General features: G+C 40.9%; 1 protein-coding gene across 2 annotated transcripts in view; it reads right to left on the bottom strand.

Annotated features, from left to right (window-relative positions):
• The window catches only part of NDUFA12 (NADH:ubiquinone oxidoreductase subunit A12), a 77,504-nt gene that overhangs the window by 23,684 nt on the left and 35,181 nt on the right, over nucleotides 1–18,639 (bottom strand). Inside the window, exon 4 of one of the 2 annotated variants that reach the window (XM_063927608.1) lies at nucleotides 9,376–9,532. The exons of the other annotated variant lie outside the window; for it this stretch is intronic. Within the exon in view, the coding sequence (XP_063783678.1) occupies nucleotides 9,391–9,532 (142 nt within the window). The 3' untranslated portion in view covers nucleotides 9,376–9,390. The remainder of the gene's footprint in view (nucleotides 1–9,375; nucleotides 9,533–18,639) is intronic. 2 annotated transcript variants of the gene reach the window in all.

Genomic DNA, 18,639 nt, shown 5'->3' with positions numbered 1-18,639 from the left:
AGTGACTCCTTATCTGATATATGAAAATTATCCTCTAGTGGCATTGGATTTAGAAATATGGCCTTAGGAGATATAGAGAAACAGTGATTGCTAATCACCAAAATATCCCATAATTGGAGGTCAGTTTATCTGTTATACCTACTCACCCCCATAATCTCGCCAATGGGGATGGCTTCCCGGGAGGTAACCCCTATTGAGTGAAGGGAGTGTATAGGACTAGACCCAGTGGTACCAGACGATACAGACATAAACAGCTATCTAATAATATTGTTTAATAAGTGATTACTAGCAACATATATATGTATACAAACAACCCTGTGAGGGTTGTGTCTTCAAAAATAACTACACGTGGACACGCTTTTTAAATTCTTCTTCACATTTCTTTATTTTCTTTATTCACATGTATGTCAGTTTTGTGATTTTAACCTTTATGTTTCACTGCAGTTTGGGATAATAACACTAATACATATCCAATTTTAATACATACTTAATAAAGGTTACATTTTATGATTAATTCATCTGTTCAGTGCGTCAACAGTACAGATTTCCTCTTGTTTTTCCTCTCAAACTCCTGTTCATATACACTGTAGTTGACAGCACCCCCTTACACAATAATATTATTAACTATTGGGAAGAGGGGTTTCCATCAAGTGGGTATATGTCGATGAACTACATATACCCATGATATTCTAATACTATAAGAGTGTGCAGATACCAAGTTTGTGTGTTCATATTATTATGTGAATCGATATAGTTGATGTTTCTCATCTATTGCGAGGTGGATTTGATTTGATATGGTTTAATTTAACTGCTACCGGAACAGTTTAGTTATTAATCCATTCTCTTTATATAAGGGTCATAAAGTTGTTTCTAAAGTCCATTCTAGGTATTGCCTGTTGGTTATACTGTTATTCTCTTTCTTTTTATCAATGTTCTACATTGCAGCGAACCCATACAGACAACGTATATTGATGTATGCTGATGGGAACGCTCTCATATATCGTTCAGGTCTTAATTCATATTACTATGTAGATCGATACAGTTGATGATTCTCATCTATTGCGGGGTGGATTTGATCTGATTTGATTGGATTCGATTTAACTGCTACCGGGATAGTTTAGTTATTACTCCATTCTCTTTATATAAGGGTCATAAAGATGTTTCTAAAGTCCATTCTAGGTATTGCCTGTTGGTTATGCTGTTGTTCTTTTTCTTTTTATCAATGTTCTACACTGCAGCGAGCCCATGCAGACAGTATATACTGATGTATACTGGTGGGATCGCTCCCATATATTGTTCTTGTCTTAACCTCTATGTTTACTTTCTTTTCTATTTTCTGACTTTTTCTTTTCTCTTCTCTACTCCTCCTTCCCTGAAGATGCTTAGCTGGTGGGGGTGGGAACAGTCTGTGTCCATGATATTCTGGATTACTTATATAAGGAGGCTTATTGTCCCAGGACCTGATAAGGCCCTTATGTGTTCTCCTACTGGTGGTATAAATGTCACAACTTAACATAATATCGTGGAATGTCAGGGGTATTAATTCTCCTATTAAACGGAGACGTATCCTTACCTACTTAAATAAAATAAAAGCGGATGTCTCTATGCTTCAGGAGACACATCTGACCCCCGCTGAACACGCTAAACTCACCATGCTTGGACAAGAAGTTGTAGCTTTTTCTTCATTCACCTCTAAGGCGAGAGGGGTTGCGATCCTTATACGTAAGGGGGTGGCCTTTGATGTACACCATCAGATTATTGACCCTATGGGTAGATACATTATCCTAGATATAACCTTGGAGGGCACCAGACTGACCTTGTGCAACATTTATGCCCCGGCTGTCTATGATAAATCATTCTATCTAGAAATAACAAATATTCTCCGCCCATATTCGCACACATCCCTCATTGTGGGAGGAGATATGAATATGGTGTCCTCTCTGGTCTTGGACAAGAAGGGTGCCTCGTCTCAGAGGACCCGACTTCCCAAGATCAATTTAGATTACATGTCTGCACAACTGGGACTGATTGATATTTGGCGTCTTCATAATCCCGTAGAATTGGAATATACTTACTACTCTTCAACCCATAATTCCTTTTCACGTATTGATTATTTTTTCATTTCCACTGATCTGTCCAGCAGGATCATTGAGACAACTATCAAACCCATAACCATTTCAGATCATGCCCCTATATCGATAGTACTACAGAGTAGACTCACTTTAGGTACTAACTCCCATTGGAGATTCCCTGCTAAGATGGCGGCTTCCCCAGACTTTAAAACTATGCTGACGACATCCTGGGAATCTTACGCACTTAATAACTCCACCCACGCGTCTGACCCCGCATTATTTTGGCAGACAGCCAAAGCTGTCTTACGAGGAGACATAATCGCATACATGGCGAAATATAGACGAGAACAAGACGCCGCATACAGGACGGCACAGTCCGAACTCACTTCCTCATTTCAAAAATTTAAATCCTCACCCACGATATCTAACAAACAGAAATATAGAGACGCTAAGACTCAATTTGATCACACTCTGACACAAATGGACAATAAATTCCTTACTGCAGGAAAATATAAATTTTTTCAATATGGAGATAAACCTAGCCGAATGCTTTCCAACCTCGTTAAATCTGATAAGGGACCCCAACATGTAACTGCTCTGAAAGACCCTTCTTCTGATATACAATCTGAAGGAAAGGCGATCACAGATATTTTTCACTCCTTTTATACCGATCTCTACTCACACAGTGACATCGAACAACCTACTAAAAACTCCTTTTGGGAAAAAATACAACTGCCTCAGATCTCCCCAGATCAGTCAGACTCTATCATGGCCCCTGTCACTGAAGTGACAGAAGCTATTAAAAACCTTAAACCATTGAAAACCCCGGGACCAGATGGTTTATCCGGAGAATTCTTTAAATTGCTCTCTCCTAAAATAGTGGACTCTCTAACGGCCTTTTTTAATTCTATTTTTTCCAACCTTACTATCCCACAGTATTTCAACTCGGCCCTACTTCGAGTTATACCCAAACCTGGTAGAGACCCGTTACTCCCGTCCTCTTATCGCCCTATCTCCTTGCTTAATGTAGACTACAAACTGTTTACTAAACTGTTGGCAGATCGCCTAAAATTTATCCTGCCAGAAATAATTCATGAAGACCAAACCGGTTTTATCTCAGGCAGACACTCTGTAACCAATATCCGCAAGGTCCTGACAGTTATACAGTCCCTGAGCGAGATGGAGACTGGTGATCCCAGTTTCCTATTGTCTTTAGATGCCGAAAAGGCGTTTGATTTGGTGACGTGGGACCACCTGTTTGAGACACTCCGACGTTTCGGTTTCCCTGACAGATTTATAGCCGTTATACGCACTATCTATCATAATGCATCTACACAAATTTTCACAAACAAATACCTATCACAGCCCTTAATGATTCATAGGGGAACTAGACAGGGATGCCCCTTATCCCCTCTGCTTTTTGCGGCTGCATTGGAACCACTGGCCATAGCATTGAGACAATTACCAACCTTTTCGGGGATCTCGATAGGAGAAAGAGAAGTTAAACTTGGATTATTTGCAGATGATATGATTTTATTTGTCTCCAACCCTCGTACTTCGATACCAGCCATTTTTGACACCATAAGCTGTTTTAGTACCTTTGCTGGCTACCGCATAAACACACATAAATCCGAATTACTCCCACTGACTAACATAAAAGACCCCCACATCTATACTGATTTCGCTTCCCAATTTACGCTGACTCCTACTAAGTTGAAATACCTGGGTATTTATATCCCCTCAGAACTCTCCCGACTGTATATATTCAACTACACACCCATTATCCAACAAATCAAAACACGATTAGAAACCTGGAAAGATCTTAAGCTTTCCCTACTAGGCAGAATAGTCGTGATAAAATCCGTTATATTCCCTAAACTGGCTTATTTGCTCCAAATGCTCCCTGTCACGATTACTAAACAAGACTCCCTACTTTGCTCGCAAATATTTTCAAAATTCATATGGAAAAACGCTAAACCTCGTATGCCCAAAGCCCGAACTTATATTAACAAACGAAAAGGTGGTCTGAGTATGCCCAATGTGACGATGTTTGCTAGAGCAGCACTATTTAAATTCGCCTCAGACTGGCTCCTCCGGTCAGATCTATTTACGAACCTGGAATTGGAAGAAGCATTATTTTTTCCTTACTCCCCTGCAGCATTGCTTCACACACCACTCTCCAAACTACCTCAGAAACTAAAGACTAACATTCTGTTTTGGGACACTTATAGGGCCTGGATCTCCACTCATAAATTATTCCATACTAACCCATTTGAGTCTCCATATATTCCCTTATGGGGCAACCCTAATTTCCCCTCTTCTTTAGATAATCGCCACTTTTACATGTGGAAGTGTAGAGGAATTTATTCTATCAGGGATGTCTTTGATCCTGGTGGCCAGATGCTCTCCTTTCAACAACTACGTGACAGATTTTCTTTGCCCCACACTAATTTTTTTATGTATCTCCAAGCGCGACACTACATTACCTCCCTAGGTGACCCCCTGGGTAAAAAGGCCTCTACTCGAACAATACTCGATACTCTCACGTTTTGCAGACATAACCCATTCAAAATTCGCTACCTTTATAGTGACCTGATTGAGGCGTCAGCACCCTCTTGGTCCCCCCTCTCTGCTTCATGGCGGCGGGAACTCCCGGAGGCACCCGCGATGGACGAGATATCTAAGAACACTGAACTGGTCCTCAAAGCTCTAAAATCCACCACACTACAGGAAATACATTTAAGAACTTTAAACAGGATGTATATAGCCCCTTCTCAAAGACAGCACTTCCGCCCCGGTGAGACGGGTAGTTGCCCTAAATGTGGAGGGAGTGGAGCATCCCTCATCCACAATTTCTGGTTATGTGGGAAAATCAAACGGTTCTGGCGCAAGTTTCTCCAATATCTATCCCGTTTATTTAAATTACCCCTTCCAGAAGAGGTGGGCCCGTTGCTGTTTGCGGACTTTTCATCCTGGTTGTCTCAGTTTGATCTTGCTCCTATGATCCCACTACTGACTGTGATGGTCACGGTGGCGAGACAGGTGATACTGAGACACTGGATATATAAAACTGCTCCATCAATGGGAGAATGGGAATCTGCCTTATTAGATATACTGTTTTGTGAGAGGCGAATGGCCACTTTTCAAATTGAAAATGGAGTGAAGCTTTTCCACAAAAAATGGGGAACCTATATAGAGACTTTACCCCTAGACAGGCGTGAATGTATCTGGAAAGTATTCCGCGACACTACATGGTATTGGACTAGTCGAATAGTAGGAACCATTACTTGACCACAGGTGAGATGAAAGATGGATTTAACTGAGATGCCTAGCTTACAGCGTAGACAGTCATCATTAGAGATTAACATAGCACAACATTCACTCCAAACCCATGAGCTGCTCTTCCTGCCCAAAATAAGGATTTGACCCCCCCCCCCCCCCCCCCGGCAACGAACGCTAACCATCTATGATACCTCGGTACTAAGGCCTTCTCTTTGCTCTCTAACATATCTTTTTCCCCTTTATTTCCTCTCTTTTTTCTTTCTTCCTTTCTCTTTCCTATCCCTACTTTTCCTTAAATGATGTGATATTTAACTCATTTGTTTGGTCTGTTTTTATTACTGGAGGAGGGGGTGCACGTATGTTGGGCACCCCCCCCCCCCCCCCCTGATACCACTACCACCATTATTACTAGACAGTTGAGTTTGCATTATTTGCTGTAATTGCATTTATTTTTCTTCTTCTCCTACAAAAAAAAAAAAAAAAAACGGTACAGCCTTCAATCCTCTGTATTTTATTCATACTAGACTTTGAATGTATGTCACTGCTGAATAACCTTGTACTTTAATGTCTGACAATGTTTGTTGTGACTTTATGGCTGTCTAATAAAGAAATATATTAAAAAAAAAAAAAACTTCTACAACACCATTGTGGATAAAGAACAGATCATTTGCATATACACGTGATTTAACAGCCTTGGATGACGCCAATTGATTAGAAGCACTTGAGAATATTATTCTGGGATTTGTCACTTGCATGAAAAGTAGTTAGAAGACAGATTTGTAGATACCGTTGTGTTTCAATCTGTATATCACATTTACAGACATGGGTCACTACTTCATGATCCCAGCCACTGAATTTGTATAGAGTTGACAGCATGGTGTAAGAAAATAATGTTCCCAGCTAGGTTACACTTTTAGAAGATAAAGTTTCAAAGCAATTTCACTAGATTCTGCTACGTAGAATGATTCACTTGTTAACGGTCCAGGGGGGATATAAAAATCATTCCACTTCCAAGAAAAGTAACACAGTAGCCATTTGTATACACATGAAACCTGCAGCCATACACCATTAATAACATATTACAAAGATTCCTTATAAACCATCATTCTTACGCTGTCTGTATTATGATGAGGCCTGATCAACTGTATAAAAACTAAAGTTCGATGCAATCAATATGAAACTTATGCTAAAAAAATTGCAAACTAAATCAATTGACTTTGAAAAAAACATATAGCAGTGATTTTTTACAAATAATCCAAAAAACTGTGAACAAGGTAAAATGGTGCAAATCTAGAATTTATAAATGTAGCCAGCAATTTATGGCGGACTATAAATCTTGGTCAATTTTTCAGTGTTAAAGTATAACAGATCTTAAATAAACTGCAATAAGCCACAGTTAATTGATCTGCAGGGACTATTCAATTATATCAAAACAGAAATCTGCGTTAAATTTACTGATCACAGATGCCGCAAAGCTGTTAACCCATAGCTCCAGGAACTAATCCCATATTTTATGGATTACCGTCCAGTAGCAGGTAATCTACCGTGCATGAAAATATGGTCTGCAACGGAGGCTACAACCCTTTTCCTGGTAAATTACCGCTTGAAGTGAATTCAGTCATAAGGCTGGGTACACACTACACTGAGCAGAACACTTACCAATCGCCACTTGATATATCTGGCCAGACATCACAACTGGGTGGGTATTTGAATTTGCTTGCCCAACTGTGACACCAATGTGTTCCTGAGGAAGGCCGTACACATAACCACACATGAAGATATCTGTGTTGGCTGTGCTGCAGGGCAAACCCAATATGTCTGTGTACAAAGTCGATGAACTATAGATATATAGTTTATATATATATTTTTTTTAAATAATTTTTCTCAAAACAAACAACGGTCGGGAAGATCGGTAACATTGGAACATTGCAACGTTACTTTTTACCCCCAAAACAGCTGCCAGGTACACAGGGGGAATCTGGGGGTGGCTTGGGGTTTTTGTTTTGTTTTTTTACACTTTCCCAGTGGAAAGTCTGCATCCGCTGGGTGGGGTCCTGCTGTGCTGACTGCGGGGGTCACACATACACCACACATACTCACCAATACTGCAGAAGATCCGGCTCCCGGCGTTGGATGCAGAAGACACTGCTTCGGAAGGCGAGTAATTACAGACTGATTGAGCTAATTGTAAACTTCCAATTGCTTAATTAATTAATTAATTAATTATCGGGGGAATGGGGAGTGCTGCCTGGAGTCGCATTTATTCCACCTCCATTGTCTTACCTCACACATTGAATGTACATTTGAAAGCGATGTACACTCACAAAAGTTCTAACCGCTTTGACACAACTGTGAATTAATGTGTTTTGGTTATAAACTGAAAGGTAAAAGTTATGTTATTCATATGTTATAATTTATATACAGAATATAGTTCATTTACCTCCACTTTTACAGAGGTCAACACACTAAATGAAATAACTGGGTTTATACTGATCTGTTGTGGGCATACAAATAATGCATTTATGATGCTAAAATCTACAATACATAATTGTCATTTTAAAGCTTGTTAAGTAAAATGACTCAAAATTAACACAGCTGTTATAAGGATTGAGTCTACAACTCAGCATGTAATTTGTAAGCAATTTGCTGGGATTTTAAACCATCAAAGTTAATTGTGCGATTTTGTTTTGGCCTGCAAACAGTTTATATTACAGCCTCTTTACGGAGTTAATCCCTCAATTTAAATAAAGAATGCAGACATCCCAAAGACTTGGCTACAGTCATGTTTAAACTCTGGGTAGAGAAACACTTACTTTACATTAGAAAAATAAACAAGGTTTCCAAAACACTGTCTGAAAACAAGCAGGACAAATTCAGAGGTAATTCCCCGAGGCTAATATAATGCAATTTAAGGGCCGTACTGACGTGGAGATTTGCCCAGAGATGTGTGCTGACCAGAACAGACCGCTCAGCACACATCTCTCCCCCAGTTCAGCACAGCGCGATGTGCTGTGCAGGGGGGAGGCCGGACACAGGGGGCCGATCATTTCACTCAGAGGTGAAATTAGCGACCTGCTAGATTGTGCCTGCATGCAGGGCAATTTAGCACCGGCGACAGCGATACGTGGGACGACGCATCGCTGTCGCCGGCACCCCTACACATGGAGGGATGTTCAGCTAATTTCTAAGCAATCTAGTCAGATTGCTTAGAAATTAGCTGAACATCACTCCGTGTGTACCCACCCTTAACAGAAAGTAACCAATAAAGCAGCTATTGGGCCATTCCCTGAAAAGGAGTAAAATTGTCCTAGCACATTTTGAGTAAGGGTAAAAATTGTTGCAAAACTGCAAAGATTGGAATTACAACACAACCACCAGTTTTTTAATATACAAACTTGATACATTTATATGAGATAGCAATTAAGGTGAACTGAGTGAAGTTGCAACACTAGCTGCTACAAGCATACATTCTTGGCAGACGGGTGTGATGTGCAGCAAAAGAATATGTCCATTTCCAATAAGGCGAGCGGTACTCCCTACTGCTCCTCCTGTTAAGTAGGAGCTATGAACAATTTTGCAAATCAAAACTAGATACGCGGCAAGAAATATGTATTAGTCAAGTGTGAAATGCTTCTGCTCCTAATGGAAGTAAATGTTGCACTTGTATTGTTAACACAACACTGCGTCATTTACAATTTCGCACATTAAAAATATAAAAATAAATAAACACACACACACATTGGTTTTATTTATATATATATATATATATATATATATATATATATATATATATATATATATATACACACACACACAACTCATGTCAGTCTGGCACTCCCTTCAACGGAAAAATATCACCTGCACCGGTGCCTTCATAGAAGTGGAGATACAATCTTGGAGATGCGGCACTCTGGTTCACTTAAGAAACGACAGGCGGGTGTGGAGTCCCAAATATGTGTCAACGTTTCAATATTTATTTATATTGTCATCAGGATACAAATATAGATAAAAACAAACATACCTTTATACAAGACCATCACCACGTGAATGCCGGCATCGGTGCGGGACTGCACACCCGCCCCTTTGCTGCGCTGAAAACGGACGTCATAGACATGTGCCTATTGGGTCCCCGTGTTATCACCATGACAACCAAACCAAGTATAGAAACATAGAACGCACTGTAATTACATAAGTAGTAATAACTTAGTGATACCATTATAAACCATAATTCTCCCAGATCTTATATGGGAGATATGTATAGACAGATTTCAAAGAAAGGAAAAAAAACAAAAAAAACAAATGTATAGTAAAACATTACCGTAATACTGCATAGGCTATACTTTCATTAAGTCCCTTAGGGGCCATTACATCAAGGCGGTGGATCCATTGCGCTTCACAGCGCAATAGTTGTAAGGATCTATTGCCCCCTCTAATATTAATAGGGACCGTATCTATCATACGGTATCGGAGACTTGCGAGAGGATGTTTAAAAAGTGCAAAATGACGGGCAACAGGTTGATCACTCGTACCCGAGGTGATCGCTGCCCGTATAGCAGCTCTATGGTTGCCCATGCGCTCCTTGAATTTGCTCTCAGTTTTACCAATGTATGATAAGCCGCAAGGGCAAATAATTTGGTAAATTACAAACGAAGAGTTACATGTGAAGTGGTGTCTAATGAAGAATTGTTTTCCTGATTGAGGGTGACAAAAAACATCTCCCGTAAGGAGGAATTGACAAGTGGTGCAGGTGCATTTAAAGCATCCTACCCGGGTATTGGTCAAAAACCCTAAATTTCCATTAATACCAATTTTTTATACGATCCCCAAGGTGCATAAGGGGTTACACCCGCCACCGGGCCGCCCTATTGTATCGGCCCGAGGATCGCTATTGCAGCCTTTAGCAACCTTTTTGGATTCCTTGCTGCAGCCGCTGATCCAAGTAGAATCAACTTTTCTACTCGATACTACTGCTTTCCTTACTCGGTTAAATATGATTACTGAGATCCCTGACGATTGTTACCTGGTAGTAATAGATGTTGTTAGCTTGTATACATCAATACCGCACTCCTTGGGTTTGCATGCACTTAAATTGTTTCTACAAGCTAAAAGTGATTATCCTGATGAAGTGATTGATGTAATTCTTCAAATGTTTGAACTTATTCTGTATAACAATTTTTTTCTTTATGACAACCGGTTTTATTTGCAGACAAAGGGGTGTGCGATGGGGAGCTCTGTGGCTCCAGCTTATGCAAATGTGGTGATGTTCCTAATCGAGCATCTACTATTTTTCTCAAATGAAATTATATCATCTAAGATCCTCATGTTTGTCAGATATATAGATGATCTATTCCTATTATGGAGAGGCGATGTGCGGATTCTTTTAGAAACAATAGAAACTCATAATCATTCAGAGAATCCAATTAAACTCACTTATAATTACAGTAAGGACAACATCAACTTTCTTGATGTAAATGTATCCATTAAGAACAATAGCCTGCACACGAAACTCTTCTCTAAAGAAACTGACAGAAACATGTTATTAAAACCACAAAGCTGCCATCCCAGAGCACTAATTAACGGTTTACCGTATTCCCAAATGATAAGGGTGATGAGGATTAATAGTGATAAGCAGGTTGCAATTGAGCAACTTGATGTGATGATTAACCACTTCTTAGAACGTGGGTATAAACTTAATTTGCTATTGCAATGTAAAGAAAAAGTGTTAAAGATGGATCGCTCCAGTTTATTATCTAGAGACGACATAAGAGAGCCTGGAAGTCATGAAAATGAAAATAAAAATAAATTACCTTGGGTGAGCAAATACAATGTTTGCTCACCAGTTATTATGAATAAAGCAAAAAAATTATGGCCCATCATTCAAAGTGATGAAAAATTACATCTACAGGAACATGAGTTAATGCCCTGTTTTTCAAGGGGTAAAAACTTGAAAGACTCCTTAGTTAAAACTTTGACCTCCGTACGGCCCATTAAGAAAACCACTTTTTTGACCAATACCCGGGTAGGATGCTTTAAATGCACCTGCACCACTTGTCAATTCCTCCTTACGGGAGATGTTTTTTGTCACCCTCAATCAGGAAAACAATTCTTCATTAGACACCACTTCACATGTAACTCTTCGTTTGTAATTTACCAAATTATTTGCCCTTGCGGCTTATCATACATTGGTAAAACTGAGAGCAAATTCAAGGAGCGCATGGGCAACCATAGAGCTGCTATACGGGCAGCGATCACCTCGGGTACGAGTGATCAACCTGTTGCCCGTCATTTTGCACTTTTTAAACATCCTCTCGCAAGTCTCCGATACCGTATGATAGATACGGTCCCTATTAATATTAGAGGGGGCAATAGATCCTTACAACTATTGCGCTGTGAAGCGCAATGGATCCACCGCCTTGATGTAATGGCCCCTAAGGGACTTAATGAAAGTATAGCCTATGCAGTATTACGGTAATGTTTTACTATACATTTTTTTTTTTTTTTTCCTTTCTTTGAAATCTGTCTATACATATCTCCCATATAAGATCTGGGAGAATTAGGGTTTATAATGGTATCACTAAGTTATTACTACTTATGTAATTACAGTGCGTTCTATGTTTCTATACTTGGTTTGGTTGTCATGGTGATAACACGGGGACCCAATAGGCACATGTCTATGACGTCCGTTTTCAGCGCAGCAAAGGGGCGGGTGTGCAGTCCCGCTCCGATGCCGGCATTCACGTGGTGATGGTCTTGTATAAAGGTATGTTTGTTTTTATCTATATTTGTATCCTGATGACAATATAAATAAATATTGAAACGTTGACACATATTTGGGACTCCACACCCGCCTGTCGTTTCTTAAGTGAACCAGAGTGCCGCATCTCCAAGATTATATATATATATATATATATATATATATATATATATATATATATATATATGTCATGCAATGTCCGGCACTCCCCTCACACAGCAAAAGCAAAAACGCCGGGTGCCCTCCTCTTGTTGAATGGATAAGCATGGGATTCAGGCGGCACTCACGGACTCACTCACAAACGACCTGGAACACCACGGTCTGCTTAGCAGACCGTGGTGTTCCAGGTCGTTTGTGAGTGAGTCCGTGAGTGCCGCCTGAATCCCATGCTTATATATATATATATATATAAATAAAACCAAAGGAAGGCGGCGCCAATAGTAATTGAGACCAACAGTACCCGCAAAAATATATTTTTTGTTTTAAGTGACACTCCTAGAACTGGTATTAAATAAACAAATAGAATGTTCTCAGACTGTTTCAGTTGTTCTTTATCTTGCATCCCGTTTACAAATGCAAATACTGTTAATGATTATTTTGGACTTAAAATAAAATGAAAATAATGCAAAAAAGAGGACTACTGAAATTAGCCTTCTCATTGTTATGTGTAACCGTCACTGTGGGGTCTATGTACTAAGCCTTGGAGAAAGAGATAAGTGGACAGAGATAAAGTACCAGCCAATCAGCTCCTAACTGCCATGTTATATGCTGTGTTTGAAAAATGAGTTTGGAGCTGCTTAGTTGGTATTTTAGCATCTAAAAGCATCTGCTTGATGAGCAGATAATCATTTCTCTTTCAGCTGAGGAAAGGTCAGGAAATCACACACATCATATTGTATAGGCACGCAACTTCACAGTGCAAATTAGATTTGTAGATTGCATTTGTTTTTATACAATAATAATTATTCTACGAGCGCCCTCTAGTGGTAAAATAGGAACATTAACTGCAATGTTGAATAGATTTAAAAAAAACTCACTGCAAATCACACTAAATACATATAATATTTAGCCAATGTCACTGAATATAAAATTAAGCTTTCATATTGACTAAAATATCAGGAATATAAGTGGAACATCCAGAACATGTAGGATCAAGCCCTTTGAAAATACTTAGCTCGTCCACATTAAATTCGTATTTGTCTCAGCTTTATTTGATGTTAAATGAAAAATACCATAAAACTGGATAAAAACGGCTTTATTCCAGAAGCCATGCATCTCCGTACCCTCATGCCGCCATAATGACCAGCGCCCCGCTAGCCGGGTCATTACTCACCACTCTTCATTATTCTGGCTCTGTGGCGGCATGCTGCGGGAATGTACGCTTGCCGTGATGGGCTTGCGAATTGTTCCCTCAGGAGCTAAGTGTCCTGTCAGCGGGGAACGGGAAAGGACCCCCAAGTCCAACAAAGCAGGCAGGCTGGTGCCAACCAGCCCTGCCTGAAAATAACATAGAAAATAAATGCAGAAAACTTCAGGAGCTTCCTTCAGAGTGACCAGCTCCTCTGGGCACATTTTCTAAACTGAGTCTGGTAGGAGGGTCATAGAGGGAGGAGCCAGCCCACACTATCAAATTCTTAAAGTGCCCATGGCTCCTAGTGGACCCGTCTATACCCCATGGTACTAAATGGACGCCAGTATCCTCTAGGACGTAAGAGAAATTACATATTCTAAATACAACTGATACAATATAACTATATAATATAAGAAAACATTTAACTTAAATTAAAGTATGTTATGGGGACGAGGATTAAAAAGTATAGTACTAAAATCACTGAATGTTAAGCGAACAAATAAAAGCCTTATTGTAAAAAAAAAAAAAAATGATTTTCAGCAAGTATGCAATAAGATGCCCTGGACATTTTTTCACCCAATCACAACTGGGGAGCAATGGGCAGCTCACAAAAGGGGTACACATCCCTATAGGGACAGATAGTCCAGCTGTGGCAGTGAATAATTACCAGTTCTGCGATAGTCCCTTGGGGTCCAAATATTAATCGGTTCCAACGCAAAGTGAATAATGTCACAGTTGTTTGCTGAAAGTCCCAAATGCAGTTTGTGACCAGAACTGAAGTGGAGGAGTTCATCAGAAGAACAGTGTTCATTCTAGCACCTTCCACAACCCATGTAGTTCCTCTTTCTCTGCTGTGGTGCTTCTAGCACAGTCTGGTCTGTATATCAGTGCTGTGAAAACCAAACCAAAGAGCGACAGCCCAGGCAGGAAAGAGGTTTTGAAAGGTGCAGGGTGCTAGAATGAACGCTAGAAGAATGCCCGCTGACCAACCTTGTCAACCGACACATTTCGTTGCTATGTTTGCAGCTTTATAAAGCTGGCCAGGTCATCTCACCATGTTTGGTGAGGGGAAAGAGATGAGGATTCTGAGAGGTGCTAGCAGAAACCTGCTGTAACCTGCTCAGAGTTAGAAAGTGAAGCTGCTTAACGGAGTGGCAGAATGGGGCGAGAGATGTAGCAGCAAGCTGGAGCAAAGAGGAGATCTAGTGGGGATACACAAGCAATTTGTCAAGATGCAACAGAGAAAAAAAAATGCGTCAGTCTGAAAATTGACAAGGTAACAAAAGTAAAATTTTCATAAGAAGAGAACTGAGTTGACAGAAAGAGGGACTAGTGCTAGCATCTGAAATAAACTAAATTTTAACTTTAAATAACTGGTGTGTGATGTACTGTATGATGTAGCACTTATTCTGGACTCTTGGGAGTTCCACAGGAGTTATCCCCATGACTTGTCGGCCATACCATAGTACTTGCGCAACACTAATATTTCACTGACAATTGTTGATGTCCTAAAATAAACACTTAATATATTATCCTCTTCATTTGGCAATGGGTAGGAGTGATGCATAACATGGCAGTGATCGCCACAGTATGAGCAGGCAGTTAGAAATAAATAAATAGCATTGCTTAGTATATAATAATAATTTTATTTATATAGAGCTCTTTCTCCAATAGGACTCAAGGCGCTTAACAGATACATAGCATAATATAGTACAGAAAATAATGAAGTACAGAAAAGCTTTTCTTAAAATACAGAAGCATGTAGATACTAAAAGGGACATTATGGGAATGCTTGAGTAAACAGGAAAGTCTTGAGTCTACTTTTGAAGGAATCTATAGTTGGGACCTCTCGCACTGTAGGAAAAAAACTATGTGTTCCCTAATGCACACCGAGTGAAAAATATTACTACATAATAGTCAGATAATACGGAGATCTTAGTTGCGTATATCTGCAGAAATAGGGTTAAGCCCCCAGGCCGATCGACAAGGCTTCTCCGTCACTGGGGGTCCCTAATACTAGGTATGGGTCCGGGGTGCAGGACCCCACGATGTCGGCACAGGTCGGCCACCCCAGGTCAGCACACAGGTGAGAATTAATAGGGGTTAATAAGAAGCACAGAAGTGCTATGTAAGTGGTGTGATTAAAATAATATATACAAAGTGATAGGGAAAATCATAAGTGTTAATAAAGTGTTAGGGTGTGCCGACCTGAAGCAGCCCAGCCATACCGACACAGGGGCCACCGCACCCCACACCCACCCCATAAATAATTACAAATATGTCTGGGTTAAATTCCCAGTGTACGGCCACATGGTAATGGCTCCTACAGCATCTGAGAGCCAGCTTACCTGAGGATACCCCTGGCTTTCCCTATGGCACTCTGGAGTCAGCAATCCCTCCTAATGCTGACCCATCCATGCCTCTCTAAATACAATGCACAAAATGGAAAGCTGCTCAATCAGATTGTAATGTCACTCAGGTGCTAAAAGGGAGGGGTAATTCTGTGTAGGAAAAAACTGTGTGTTCCCTAATGCACACCGAGTGAAAAATATTACTACATAATAGTCAGATAATACGGAGATCTTAGTTGCGTATATCTGCAGATATAGGGTTAAGCCCCCAGGCCAATCGACAAGGCTTCTCCGTCACTGGGGGTCCCTAATACTAGGTATGGGTCCGGGGTGCAGGACCCCACGATGTCGGCACAGGTCGACCACCCCAGGTCAGCACACAGGTGAGAATTAATAGGGGTTAATAAGAAGCACAGAAGTGCTATGTAAGTGGTGTGATTAAAATAATATATACAAAGTGATAGGGAAAATCATAAGTGTTAATAAAGTGTTAGGGACCCCCAGTGAAGGAGAAGCCTTGTCGATCGGCCTGGGGGCTTAACCCTATATCTGCAGATATACGCAACTAAGATCTCCGTATTATCTGACTATTATGTAGTAATATTTTTCACTCGGTGTGCAGTAGGGAACACAGTTTTTTCCTACACAGAATTACCCCTCCCTTTTAGCACCTGAGTGACATTACAATCTGATTGAGCAGCTTTCCATTTTGTGCATTGTATTTAGAGAGGCATGGATGGGTCAGCATTAGGAGGGATTGCTGACTCCAGAGTGCCATAGGGGAAGCCAGGAGTATCCCCAGGTAAGCTGGCTCTCAGATGCTGTAGGAGCCATTACCATGTGGCCTTACACTGGGAATTTAACCCAGACATATTTGTAATTATTTATGGGGTGGGTGTGGGGTGCGGTGGCCCCTGTGTCGGTATGGCTGGGCTGCTTCAGGTCGGCACACCCTAACACTTTATTAACACTTATGATTTTCCCTATCACTTTGTATATATTATTTTAATCACACCACTTACATAGCACTTCTGTGCTTCTTATTAACCCCTATTAATTCTCACCTGTGTGCTGACCTGGGGTGGCCGACCTGTGCCGACATCGTGGGGTCCTGCACCCCGGACCCATACCTAGTATTAGGGACCCCCAGTGACGGAGAAGCCTGGTCGATCGGCCTGGGGGCTTAACCCTATATCTGCAGATATACGTAATTAAGATCTCCGTATTATCTGACTATTATGTAGTAATATTTTTCACTCGGTGTGCAGTAGGGAACACAGTTTTTTCCTACACAGAATTACCCCTCCCTTTTAGCACCTGAGTGACATTACAATCTGATTGAGCAGCTTTCCATTTTGTGCACCTCTCGCACTGTGCAGAGAAGTGAGTTCCATAGAGTCGGAGCCGCATGACTAAAAGCTCGACCCACAGATGAATTACGGCAGATTCTAGGTACTGCTAAAAGTCCTTCATCTATAGATTGCAGTAATCGAGTGGGGCAGTATGGGGTCAGAAGCTGCTTCAGGTACCTTGGGCCCTGGTCATGTAGTGCTTTGAAACTCAGTAAGCTAATCTTGAAGATGATTCGCCATTTTACAGGCAGCCAGTGAAGGGAGTAGAGTATGGGTGTTATGTGGTTGGAACGGGGCTGGTCGGTTAACAGCCTGGCAGCTGCGTTTTGCACCAGCTATAAGCATTGCAATTCTATTGCTGGGAGACCAAAGCAGAGGGCATTACAGAAGTCTAAATCGAGATGATACAAATGCATGGATGTCTTTTGGCAGATCATCTGAGGGAATTTAGTGCTTGATTCTGGCTATGTTCTTCAGGTGAAAGAATGAGGATTTGATTGTGGCTGATATCTGATGTTTAAGTGTCAAGCCACCATCCAGGACAACGGCAAGATTCCGCACACGATCAGTGGTTTGTAATTCTGAATCCCCGAGTGTAAGTCCAGTTGGTTGGATATGCTGCAGTCTTGTCCTTTGATGTTGCGGTCCTATCATAAGGACCTCTGTTTTATCCGGGTTCAGTCGCTGCCAACTGGCACTCATCCACTCCTGTAGTTCAGCTAGATAGCCATTAAGGGTTGCTATTGGGTTATCAGTGCCCGGAACAAAGTACAAGTACAGTTGTGTATCATCTGGATTGCAGTGGTAGACTAGCCCATGGCGCCTGATTATTTCACCCAGCGGGAGCATGTATACTGCAAAAAGCATCGGGGTTAGTATGGAACCTTGTGGGGCACCACATGGCAATGGCACTGATGGTGATGAGTATAATCCAGACGATACTCTCTGTGACCTGCCTGTGAGAAATTATTTGAACCAGCTTAGGACTGTGCCATCCAGTCCACAAAAATGTATCATTTTCTCAATCAGAAGCCCATGGTCCACGTTATCAAATGCTGCAGAGAGATCCAGAAGGATTAATATTGAACAGTCACCTCTGTCTCTTGCCATCAGAAGATCATTTAACATACACACCAGGGCTGTTTCAGTGCTATGTCTCCTGAATCCTGATTGGAATGGATCATAGATATCATGGGTTGTCAGGCGGGTTTCCAGTTGCTTTAGAACCACTTTCTCAATAACCTTTCCTAGAAAATGAAGGTTTGATACAGGTCTGTAGGTGGTCATGCAGTCGTGATCTAAATTAGTTTTTTTTAAGAAGAGGTCTAACAATTGCTTCCTTTAGGGGTCCAGGAAAAATGCGTGTCTGCAAAGAGCATTGAACAATTTTTGCAAAGACAGGACCTATTATATCCATGCAACCTATTAGAAGCTTGGTTGAGGCAGGGTCCAGATCACAGGTGGTGGGATGCAAACT

This window comes from Pseudophryne corroboree, chromosome 6 (genome assembly GCF_028390025.1).
Source record: "Pseudophryne corroboree isolate aPseCor3 chromosome 6, aPseCor3.hap2, whole genome shotgun sequence".
Taxonomy (NCBI): domain Eukaryota; kingdom Metazoa; phylum Chordata; class Amphibia; order Anura; family Myobatrachidae; genus Pseudophryne; species Pseudophryne corroboree.
This window is presented reverse-complemented; position numbering and strand designations above follow the sequence as displayed.